The sequence below is a fragment of the Microcaecilia unicolor genome, chromosome 2 (genome assembly GCF_901765095.1).
Source record: "Microcaecilia unicolor chromosome 2, aMicUni1.1, whole genome shotgun sequence".
NCBI classification, from domain to species: domain Eukaryota; kingdom Metazoa; phylum Chordata; class Amphibia; order Gymnophiona; family Siphonopidae; genus Microcaecilia; species Microcaecilia unicolor.
Window position 1 is genome coordinate 102244918 of NC_044032.1, and position 12437 is coordinate 102257354.

The 12437-nt window shown below is 44.3% G+C and overlaps 1 protein-coding gene across 2 annotated transcripts in view; it reads right to left on the reverse strand.

Annotated features, from left to right (window-relative positions):
* DEPDC1B (DEP domain containing 1B) overlaps positions 1-12437 on the reverse strand; it is a 163706-nt gene that overhangs the window by 88702 nt on the left and 62567 nt on the right. For both annotated transcript variants that reach the window (XM_030192280.1, XM_030192279.1), the window contains exons 5-6: positions 7002-7132; positions 2639-2686 (exon numbers count right to left, since the gene is read on the reverse strand). In XM_030192280.1, coding sequence (XP_030048140.1) covers positions 2639-2686; positions 7002-7132 — 179 coding nt within the window. The remainder of the gene's footprint in view (positions 1-2638; positions 2687-7001; positions 7133-12437) is intronic.

The following is a 12437-nucleotide window of genomic DNA, read 5'->3' on the forward strand; positions in this document are numbered from 1 at the left end:
CGACCACACTTCTTAAATCCACTCGGGACCTTCGAGGACATCGACGGAAAAATCGCGTCGGCGAAGTTAAAGTCGTTGATGGTGGCGGTAAATCACACCTCGAAAAATAAATCGACCGCACATGACGCCCCCGCTAGAAAACGAGGGAAAAATTCAGCGCATTCTCTTCTTTTTTTTTTTTTAGAAAGGAAAAAAAAAAAAGGTTTGAAGCGTACGGCAACAAAAAACAGAAAATTAGCGAATTCGCGGACAACGCGACGGTTTTCCGGGGCTAAGAGAGAGCGGCGACGCACGACTCTCTCCAGCGCGGAAAAGAAAAGACTGGTGGGAACGGTCGCGCACGGGCGGGAAGAAGGCCGTGCATGCGCGGTGGGCGTGCCCTGCGTGCGGACCGCCCGCGAAGCTTCTTCCGGTTGGTGGGGGCTGCCGCGGACGTCACCCAGTCGTGAGAACAAGCAGCCTGCTTGTCCTCGGAGAATGGAAAAGACACTGAAGAAAAACACCAAGGTGGTGCATGTATTAGTTAAGGATAAAGTAATAATATATCATAAACAGTTTAAGACATTTGAATCTTTGCTTACTTTTCTTAGGATTAGAACTGTTGGAACTCAAGAAACACATCTATATTTTTGGCCATAAAATAAAGCTTGTAAACCATATTTAAATCTTGTTCAAACACAAATTTAACAAGTGACTCAAGTCTGAGACCTGTTCTTCTGAAGAGTCTAAGATAGCAGATACATACAAGGCTGATTGATCATTTACCTCCAGGCCTTTGTTTGCTAAATAAAATATCTTGTTAACTGGGGGAATAGATTCTTGAGGTACATGCAAGGTATCATTAAATTCTCCTGATGTAACACAGGTGACAAGGCAGAAGGTTTTTCTGTCCATGATATAGGAAATGCTAGCTTTAGGTGCTATCTTTATGCTATGATACATTTGCAAATGTATAGTAAGATATATACATTCTTTTTCCCCAGAACAATTTCACTCTTTTTTGGACTTAAAGAAGCTCATACAAAATCAAGCCTCGCCATCTCCTTCAGCTTATTCATGAATATGCTATAGAAAGCAGTAATTACCAGTGCATTTTTGCTAGCAAAAAAAGTGCCGGTACTCAAATGTCAGGCCTCCCTTCAGGGCTGGGGTGATCACTGGGAGACCCACCCCATAAGAGCCAAGCCCCCTGCAGTCTGTCACAGAATCTATGACAAGCCAGAATTGGAATGTAGAACCTGAGCTCTTTCATTAAACCTAGGGACCACGGGTCAATTTTAGCAGACAATGGAAAAGGTGCCGGTACTCAGTACCCCCGAGTACCCCCTCAAACAAAGCCCTGGTAATTACCCATTTTGACATCAAGCTGTTTCCTTTTTTTTCTCCATGTTTCTTTAATTTGCTTAATCCATCGTATTCCTTTCCTTCCCCTATGTCTAAATCTGTAATTATATCATAACAAGGATTCAACTTACCACTGATGTATCCACATCTGAAAGAGATCTTGTCTACCAATTGTTCCTTAGATGGCACCGCCTTACATGACTAAGTATTCTGCCCTCCTCCAGACCATTTGCCCATCCCTAAAAATCTCCAAATAAGGGTACCTCACTACACCTCTTCAACTTCACCACCCATTCCTACCATATTGCTTTATAATTAGACACTCTTTCCCACATAACTCACCAATATGTGTACACAATTCCAGCATCTTACCACCTACATCTGAAAATGTAAAATCAACCTCAGCAAATGATTCCAATCTATCCTTCTATTTTTGTATGTCCCTATTTAGAGGGGAATAGACTGTCTTAAGCCCTATATCCCTATACCCACTAATTCCCCCATTTGAACTTGTATTTAAAAATATCTGCTTCAATGAAGCCCCTTTCCACTCTAAGCCTGGTAATTATAACCTCCCAGACATAATGCTGAGAGCATCTCCTTCTTTTAATATCCAAATCTCAGTAACCAGCAAAATATTCAGCTTGTCGAGTTTCACAAATTCAGCAATAGTAAACCCTTTAATTACCCAATTCTACTACTTCATTTTCCCTGATACTTTTCTCTTATACCCCCTTTTTATCCAACAACAATCAATCCATCTCCTTCAAATCTACCACTCCTCCCCTTCAAAAAAATCTACCACTCCTTCACATCATCTCATATTTCCCCTGTCCCCCAACATCATCAATGCTGTCTTCCTCTTTCCCCACATTCTTCAAGGCACGTGATAAATCCACTATCTTCACCTCATACTAAATAACTTCCTCCCCTACAATAAATAATCCAATTCAGATATTCCAGCAATCTCATACTGTGACCCATCACAAGGTCCTTGTAATTCTTTAAGGCTCTAAAAACAAGAGGTGGATCTCTCTGGATCAACATACTGCCAACATTAGGTCCCTCAGTAAGGACTTCCCACCTCCATCCGTAGAAGCAACATAAGCAAAAAAACACAAGTCCAGGCAAGAAGCACTACAATGTAAATAGATGCACTAAATCAATAGGTTAGAAGGTCTGTGCTACTATTCTTTTCAGTTTCCAAGCCATGTACAAATCCAGGATCAAATCAGGAAGACCAAGTGCTTTAAAAGGCATCGGAGAGCTATACTACTGAAGTTATGATACTTACAATTTGCTAAACACTTCATTGCTGACAGCATCCAATGAGGGAGTTCCTCTGTGCAAAAGTAAAAAAGAAGTTACTTCAGCAAGAATAAAATCATGTTCAACATTTACCAGCTTAACTTTAACATCCAGATGAAAAGTTGAAATATCCCTCATAGATGTAGATTATAATCTTATACATTAAGAAGTAAAAATAACATTTACTGAAGTGCATTATCCTTGAAGAAGTAAAAAACAAAAGAAAAATAAAAAAACGACCAAAAAGGCATAACAGGCAGAGAAACATTTTTCTAGAAGAAAAACATCTAAAACATATAATCAAACAAAGGAAAAAAAAATGCCTAAGTCGCTGCAGGTCATTTACAAGTGAGTTTTAATTGGCTTGACATGAGCAGTGTCACGTGATGAACGTTTTCAGCCCATAACGGATAGCAAAACGACTTCCTAGAGGCAGGAAGAAAAATGTTCACAATTAGACCTGCTTTAAAAGCATCTAGGGTAAGGCCAAATCTGTCTTTAGACCAGTTGTGATTTTGCTGAGTTGGAGAGGTGGAAGTGGTCATTTGTGAGAAAGAATGGAGAGATGCTGAATGCTTTGTCACCTTTGTCTGTTTGCCCCAGACTGAACATTTTCACCTTCACATTTCTTGACTCGCCTTTTCTGTGTTCTCACCTCGTCCTTGCCCACACTTGCTAGCCCCCAGCGACACCCATCCTTTTCACTGTATCTCATCCCTTCCCAACAAACCCTCACCAAACCCCCACACCTCCTTCTATAGCTCTAAATGCTTGTCCTCTGCCTCTCAACGTTCCTTTGTCCAGTCCATGTTTGTCACCATGCTCTGTGCTGCTGCTGTTTGTGCGAGTGGGTTGTGCTCCAGAGGTGTGTGTCTGGATTGTTCGTCAGTGGTGGGAGAAAGTGTTTTGGGCACTTGGTGTGCATCTCACAACTGTGTGCTGGTGTGGGGACTGGTGCCAGGTCTCACGAGGTGCAGTAGGTGGAGGTGTGCACAGTGGTGTTTCTGGGCTCAGTGGGTTGCAAGCCAATTGTGGATGCATTGAATGTTTTGGTGGCTCACACTTTGCAGCAGGTGGATCAGAGTTTGGAGGGGAGGCCCCGAGGAGATACCCCTATCAGAGGGTTTTCAGGCCCTGAACCCGCTTCCTGGACCTTACTGACCAGGAATGCCTTACTAGGTTCCGCTTCGACAGGGCCACCATACATCTTCTTTAATGAGCTACAACCCCTCCTCAAGTCCAGGACATGTAGGAATAATCCTGTGTTAGTCCACCTGAAGGTCACTGTCTTCCTTGCTTTTCTAGCCACTGGCAGCTTGCAATCAGTGCTAGCAGTCAATGCAGGCCTCACCCAGCCTGCCATCTCCCAAGTGCATTGTCCAGTTCCTCAATGCCTTCCTCACCCACACCTCTGACTATATTGCCTTCCCCATTTTCGCCCAGGCACTCTAGAATATGGCTCAGTTCTACACCATAGACCGCTTCCCCTCATTAGAATCATCGATTACACACGTCATACATAGAGACCTATAGAAATAGAAAATCACTTCACTCTATGAACATGCAGGTGAGGTGTTATGCCCTGGAGAGATTTTAGATGTGTGTGACCCCTACCCAGGCTCCACCCATGATACCTATATCCTCCAGCATTCAGGAATCTACCGCAGGTTTGACCAACAGATCACAGGTAGCTGACTACTAGGTAAGTAGTACAGGGATTTCGAAACCTCATGCTCCTCTCCCCCTCCTTCTAGATGCCTCCAGAACCCACAATCATTACCCACCTCCAGAAGGTCACCATACCAGCCAATACACACCCATCTATGTGATTCTGCTTCCCCCCACATTTGACAGAGGTTAACCCCCATCAAACTTGGCTCACGACTCCCATAGTCCACCCCCAAAATGAAGCGGAGAAGTACAATAAGAGGCATAAGAGCACCTGCACCATCACTGTATGGCCAGTTCAAGAATAGATTCAGATGTCTGGACCATTCCGGACGGGAGCTCCTCTACAGCCCTGAAAAGATAGCCAAAATATTCATGGCCTGCTGCACTCAGTAGAGTTTAAATTCTCACTAGCACCTCTCTAGTGTGCTTTTATAGACGTTTTATATTAATTTCTTTTAAAGATATTGTTTTTTAAAGAAATTTCATATATATATATATATATATATATATATATATATATATATATATATTTATATATATATACACACACACACACACACACACACAGTGCACTCCATTTAAGTGCACGTCGGATAATCGCATGCCGTACTTTGGTCCCGTTTTGGCGCCATCAATTCTATGGGGACAAACTTCGGTTTAGCGCACCACTGATAAGTGCAAGATTCGCTTATATACATGGTTTTTAAGACCACTCCTCTGGAGAAAAGACTCCACATAAGCGCGCGCACGTAATACAGAAGCCGATTGGAGCGTGACAACCAACGAGATTTCAAATTTACTGCCCCTTTAACTGCCTCAGGCAGAATAAGCGAAAGAATGTTGTTAGAGTGTACACTGGAGTTGGAGTCGTCATCGCGGCAGAACTGTAAGATTTTAACACTGGCTGAATGAATAGAAGTTCTTAAACAATTAGAAAACAAATTCAAGCATCTATTGCTAAAGAATATGGTGTCAATTCCAGTGTCTTGAAGCAGAAAGATCAGCTTCTGGAAGACTGGCAAAACAACACAAATCCACACAGGAAACGTAAAAGGGCGGGGAAAAGCTGAGGAGGTAGAAGATGCTCTTCTTCAGTGGTTCTCTCGAGTCAGGAGCACACAGTTTCCTGTCAGTGGTCCACTGCTTATGGAGAAAGCTAACCAGCAAGTTGTAAGTCTTGGACTAAATGAGGAGCTGGCCCAGGAATCTGTTTTGAGACACATGTGCATGTAATGGCAATATTCCCTGCACGTCTGTCATACCCATGTCTTGCCCATCTCCTGCCCACTCCCAGATGTCCTACAACAATGAGCAGGGGAGTGGTAAGGGAGACTGCAGGCCAGTCCTCCCACCCCCTTGGGGAACTAGGTAACAGCTTCCATAGACCTGACACCTGTGTCAAGTGCTGTGGTGGGTAATCTTAGTTTAACTGGTATTGCGGGCTGTGGCAGATCCTAAGACAATTGCTATCACCTAATTTTTCCTATTGAGGCACAGCATGATGGTCTGGGGTATAGGCTGGGATCACTTTTTTGGGGGTGGGGGCAGGTAGGTGTGAGTCCCACAGGCCATTCTGCTGCAAAGACCATTATATCCCTGTTCTTTAGTGCAGCCCTATGGTACAGCAGTTGACAATCAATCAGAGAGATTTGCTCTGATTGTTTACAGGGAGGGCCCTTTGGACATTTCGCTTCCTGTCTGGAACCTCTCCCCTGGGTTCTGCAGTCTCCCTTTCCCAGGGCTTGGCTAGTAGTGTTTAAACCACAGCACCTGTCAACCTTGCAGATCTGGATAGCAACACATTTTGTAGAAAATGGCAACACGGACCTTGGTATGCAAAACTATTTCAAACCTTGTATTTCACAACATTTAAAAATTGGTGGATAAACAGTGGGGATAGTCTATTGCCCACATTGAGGGTCATGCTACTCCTCATGGAGCCTCTGAAGCAGGGCAACAATCTGCAGCAGGATCTGTCTGTATGCCCCTATCCCGTGCAACAATAATTGTCTTTGTGCCACCAGCTCCTGCAGCGAGTCTCTATACATGGCTGAGACTTGCTGCAGGAGATGGAATTGAGGGGTCTGCCTGGGTCATCATCGACCAGTCTCTTGTTCCTGCATGAGCTGTTCGGTTAGCACCGTACTCAAATGGAGAAAAAATCCTCTTTTATTAACTGCCCTGACTGAGCTTCTCCATTAAGCAGTCATTCCCTCGGAATGACATTACTTTCTCTCCAATTTACTCTAATTTGTATTTCAAACATTTATTTCCACATTTTAGCTGTGGACTGTTTGTAATTATAGGGGCCATTAACAGAAGGGGAGTAGGTTATGGCCTGAGGATATACTTTTTAGGGTTGTTTATTTTTTTTATTTCTCTTGGTTGTAATTTTATATTAATCATGATTTATTTTGTTATTTATCATATTTATGATTGTCAAAATTCAAGGTGAGATACAAAGTATGTGAATTCATCTCTCGAAGAAAAAACCTGCTTTATTTAAACTGCAAGTAACAGTTTCACTTTCATCAATACAGAATCTTCCAAACAAGTTAAAAGAATTTGATTTCTTTTTAAATCAATTTACCCATAAAGAAGTAAAACTTGAAAATAAAAACATGGAAATTAGTATTTTATGACTAAAGAGCTTTAACTAAGAGTTGAGAAGCACTTACCTGACTTATCTTCCAAGATTACAACTCCTTGCTTATTGGTACAGTACACATTGTGCATTATATGCTTGGGATTTACAAGCTTTGTATCTAATACATCATTCAACAAGTCCAGTCCAAGGATCCTCTGCAAACTAATTGAAAAATAATTATATATTTTATGTATACTGTATATAAAGAAAAGTACTAGTACCTGATTTATAGCAATTAATACAACCCCCAACCCCACACTGTATATAAATTACAGAAATTGTGGCATAATTCTGGAAGTAGCTATGATCAACCACGAAAATAAAATCAGCTCATACCTGTTGGATCCACTTTAATCCATCAAATAGAACTAATGAACGATACATTTTGTGATGACTTTTGCAAACATGGCTAACACAAATATTCTCCTCTGTTGTTTATGACTGTTTCCAAGAACATGTTGCATTCTATACATTTATATAGGGTGATTATTGCTAAAACAGATGCACTTTTTTTTAAAAAACTAGAATTATTGTAAATGATTGTCTGAGTACAGAAATTTCAGTGCAGTGTAGGAGCAAAAGGCACCAGATGCAGCACTACATACCACTATATAACAAAGTTATATAAGATTATTACATGGCAGCTTCCAGCATTACTAACCAGATATTAAAATACAGACTCTGGCTAACTTCATCTTTCAATGCTAATGCCTGTTGCTCGTTAGAACAATTTATTTATTTGTTACATTTGTATCCCACATTTTCCCACCTATTTGCAGGCTCAATGTGGCTTACATAATACTGGAAGGCGTTTGCCGTTTCCGGTGTGAACAAATACAATGTGATGTTGTGATGAGATGTAATTTAAACGGCAAAGTTACAGTAATAGTCGTAAGATGGGAGAGTAGCGTTGTGTTTATACATGCTTCGGTTTTCTTGTTTAGCCACAGTCAGTCCTTTAGGCTGGATCGGAGAGGGTATGCTTTTTTGAACAGGGTGGCTTTTAGTATTTTCCGGAAGTTTAGATGGTCGTATATCGCTTTTAAGGCTTTTGGTAGTGCGTTCCACAATTATGTGCTTATAAACGAGAAGCTGGATGCATAGGTAGATTTGTATTTAAGACCTTTACAGCTTGGGTAATGTAGGTTTAGATATGATCGTGTTGAGTCGGAGGTGTTTCTGGTTTGTAGATCGATTAAGTCTGTCATGTATGTGGACCATGGTGCAGATTTTAAAGGCAATGCGTTCCTTCATTGGGAACCAGTGTAGTTTTTCGCGGAGGGGTTTTGCTCTTTCGCACTGTGTTTTTCCAAATATGAGTCTGGCTGCCGTGTTTTGAGCAGTCCGCAGTTTCTTTAAGGTTTGTTCTTTTCATCCTGCATAGATTCCATTGCAGTAGTCTAGGTGACTTAATACCATTGATTGTATCAAGTTACAAAAGGTGTCCCTTGAGAAGTATTGTTTCACGAGTTTGAGCTTCCACATTGAGTGGAACATTTTCTTTGTGGTGGATTTTACTTGGCTCTCCAGAGTAAGGTTGAGGTCTATTATGACGCAGAGAATTTTCAGGCTGTCTGAAATAGGGAGGGTGTGACCTGGGGTGTCGATGCTTGTGGGGTTGTCCTTGTTGTGTTGGGATGAGAGGGCAAGACATCGTGTTTTTTCTTTGTTGAGTTTTAGTTTAAATGCATTGGCCCATGAGTCCATGATGTTAAAACTTAACTTGATTTCGTTGGCAATTTCTGTCAGTTTGGTTTTGTAAGGAATGTAAATTAAGACATTGTCTGCGTAGATGAAAGGGTTGAGGCCATGGTTGGATGGGGACTTGGCTAGTGGGATCATCATTAAGCTGAAGAGGGTCGGTGATAGCGGTGATCCTTGTGGTACTCCGCAGTCTGCTTTCCATGGTGACGATATGTTTGAGTTTGACTTTACTTGATATGTCCTTGTAGTTAGGAAGCCCTTGATTCAGTTGAGTATGTTTCCACTAATCCTGAACTTGTCTATTTGCCTTATTAGTATATTGTGGTTTACCATGTCGAACACACTCGACATGTCGAATTGGAGGAGGAGGATGCTTTTGCATATTGCTATTTCTTGTTTGAATTTGGCTAGAAGAGTAATACTGTTTCAGTGCTAAGGAGGGGGCGAAATCCCGATTGTGATTCGTGTAGTATGGAGAATTTGGTTATATAGTCTATAAGTTGCTTGGTTACCATACTTTCCATCAGTTTAACTGCCAGCGGGATGGACGCTACTGGTCGGTAGTTGGTGATATAATCTGTTTTTTTTCTTGGTGACTTTTGGTATTGGGGTGAGTAGAATGTTACCATTTTTCTTGGGGAAGTGACCTTGTTGTAGCATGTAGTTCAGGTGAGATGTGAGGTCTGCAATGAAGCATTCCGGAGCGGATTTCAGTAGGTAGATGGGTCAGGTATCGAGTCTGCAGTGGGAGTTGGGGAACAATGCAAAACATCACCAAGGTTACCAGTGGACAAGTAGAACAACAACATCACCAAAAGGGGAATTCACAAGCTCACTGCAGACTTTTGAAGATCATCCTCACCCAGAAAAAGCACATTGTTTACTGGAACGATGATTTCAGGGTTAAAGTGCTCCTTCAACGTGCTGCCAGTGGGACAATATTGTGGCCCCTCAAGTCACAACATCTGAGATGAACAAAGTTGTTTGTGCATTGACAACAAGGCCAGAATGCATGTCACCAACTCAGCTGCAGCCTGCAATTTCAGCATAAAAGTGGCTTATATCTGAAGCAAAAGCGAATGCTACATACCTGTAGAAGGTATTCTCCGAGGACAGCAGGCTGATTGTTCTCACTGATGGGTGACGTCCACGGCAGCCCCTCCAATCGGAAACTTCACTAGCAAAGGCCTTTGCTAGTCCTCGCATGCCCATGCGCACCGCGCATGCGCGGCCGTCTTCCCGCCCGAACCGGCTCGTGTTCGTCAGTCCCGTATGTAGCAAGACAAAGACAAGGGAAGACACAACTCCAAAGGGGAGGCGGGCGGGTTTGTGAGAACAATCAGCCTGCTGTCCTCGGAGAATACCTTCTACAGGTATGTAGCATTCGCTTTCTCTGAGGACAAGCAGGTTGCTTGTTCTCACTGATGGGGTATCCCTAGCCCCCAGGCTCACTCAAAACAACAAACATGGTCAATTGGGCCTCGCAACGGCGAGGACATAACTGAGATTGACCTAACAATTTTTCCAACTAACTGAGAGTGTAGCCTGGAACAGAATAAACCTGGGCCTAGGGGGGTGGAGTTGGATTCTAAACCCCGAACAGATTCTGAAGCACTGACTGCCCGAACCGACTGTCGCGTCGGGTATCCTGCTGCAGGCAGTAATGAGATGTGAATGTGTGGACAGATGACCACGTCGCAGCTTTGCAAATCTCTTCAATAGTGGCTGACTTCAAGTGGGCCACCGACGCTGCCATGGCTCTAACATTAGGAGCCGTGACATGACCCTCAAGAGCCAGCCCAGCCTGGGCGTAAGTGAAGGAAATGCAATCTGCTAGCCAATTGGATATGGTGCGTTTCCCCACAGCCACTCCCCTCCTGTTGGGATAAAAAAAAACAAACAATTGGGCGGACTGTCTGTTGGGCTGTGTCCGCTCCAGATAGAAGGCCAATGCTCTCTTGCAGTCCAATGTGTGCAGCTGACGTTCAGCAGGGCAGGAATGAGGACGGGGAAAGAATGTTGGCAAGACAATTGACTGGTTCAGATGGAACTCCGACACAACCTTTGGCAAGAACTTAGGGTGAGTGCGGAGGGACTACTCTGTTATGATGAAATTTGGTGTAAGGGGCCTGGGCTACCAGGGCCTGAAGCTCACTGACTCTACGACCTGGTCAAGTACTTCAGATGGCAGGAATTCAGTGGCTCAAAAGGAGGTTTCATCAGCTGGGTGAGAACGACATTGAGATCCCATGACACTGTAGGAGGTTTGACGGGGGGCTTTGACAAAAGCAAACCTCTCATGAAGCGAACAACTAAAGGCTGTCCTGAGATCGGTTTACCTTCCACACGGTAATAGTATGCACTGATTGCACTAAGGTGAACCCTTACAGAGTTGGTCTTGAGACCAGATTCAGACAAGTGCAGAAGGTATTCAAGCAGGGTCTGTGTAGGACAAGAGCGAGGATCTAGGGCCTTGCTGTCACACCAGACGCCAAACCTCCTCCATAGAAAGAAGTAACTCCTCTTAGTGGAATCTTTCCTGGAAGCAAGCAAGATGCGGGAGACACCCTCTGACAGACCCAAAGAGGCAAAGTCTACGCTCTCAACATCCAGGCCGTGAGAGCCAGAGACTGGAGGTTGGGATGCAGAAGCGCCCCCTTTGTCCTGTGTGATGAGGGTCGGAAAACACTCCAATCTCCACGGTTCTTCGGAGGACAACTCCAGAAGAAGAGGGAACCAGATCTGACGCGGCCAAAAAGGAGCAATCAGAATCATGGTGCCTCGGTCTTGCTTGAGTTTCAACAAAGTCTTCCCCACCATAGGTATGGGAGGATAAGCATACAGCAGACCCTCCCCCCAGTCCAGGAGGAAGGCATCCGATGCCAGTCTGCCGTGGGCCTGAAGCCTGGAACAGAACTGAGGGACTTTGTGGTTGGCTCGAGATGCGACGAGGTCTACCAAGGGGGTGCCCCACACCTGGAAGATCTGTCGCACTACACGGGAATTGAGCGACCACTCGTGAGGTTGCATAATCCTGCTCAACCTGTCGGCCAGACTGTTGTTTACGCCTGCCAGATATGTGGCTTGGAGCACCATGCCGTGACGGCGAGCCCAGAGCCACATGCTGACAGCTTCCTGACACGGGGGCAAGATCCGGTGCCCCCCTGCTTCTTGACGTAATACATGGCAACCTGGTTGTCTGTCTGAATTTGGATAATTTGGTGGGACAGCCGATCTCTGAAAGCCTTCAGAGCGTTCCAGATCGCTCGCAACGCCAGAAGATTGATCTGCAGATCGCGTTCCTGGAGGGACCAACTTCCTTGGGTGTGAAGCCCATCGACATGAGCTCCCCATCCCAGGAGAGACGCATCCGTGGTCAGCACTTTTTGTGGCTGAGGAATTTGGAAAGGACGTCCCAGAGTCAGATTGGACCAAATCGTCCACCAATACAGGGATTCAAGAAAACTCGTGGACAGGTGGATTACGTCTTCTAGATCCCCAGCAGCCTGAAACCACTGGGAAGCTAGGGTCCATTGAGCAGATCTCATGTGAAGGCGGGCCATGGGAGTCACATGAACTGTGGAGGCCATGTGGCCTAGCAATCTCAACATCTGCCGAGCTGTGATCTGCTGGGACGCTCGCACCCGCGAGACGAGGGACAACAAGTTGTTGGCTCTCGTCTCTGGGAGATAGGCGCGAGCCGTCCGAGAATCCAGCAGAGCTCCTATGAATTCGAGTCTCTGCACTGGGAGAAGATGGGACT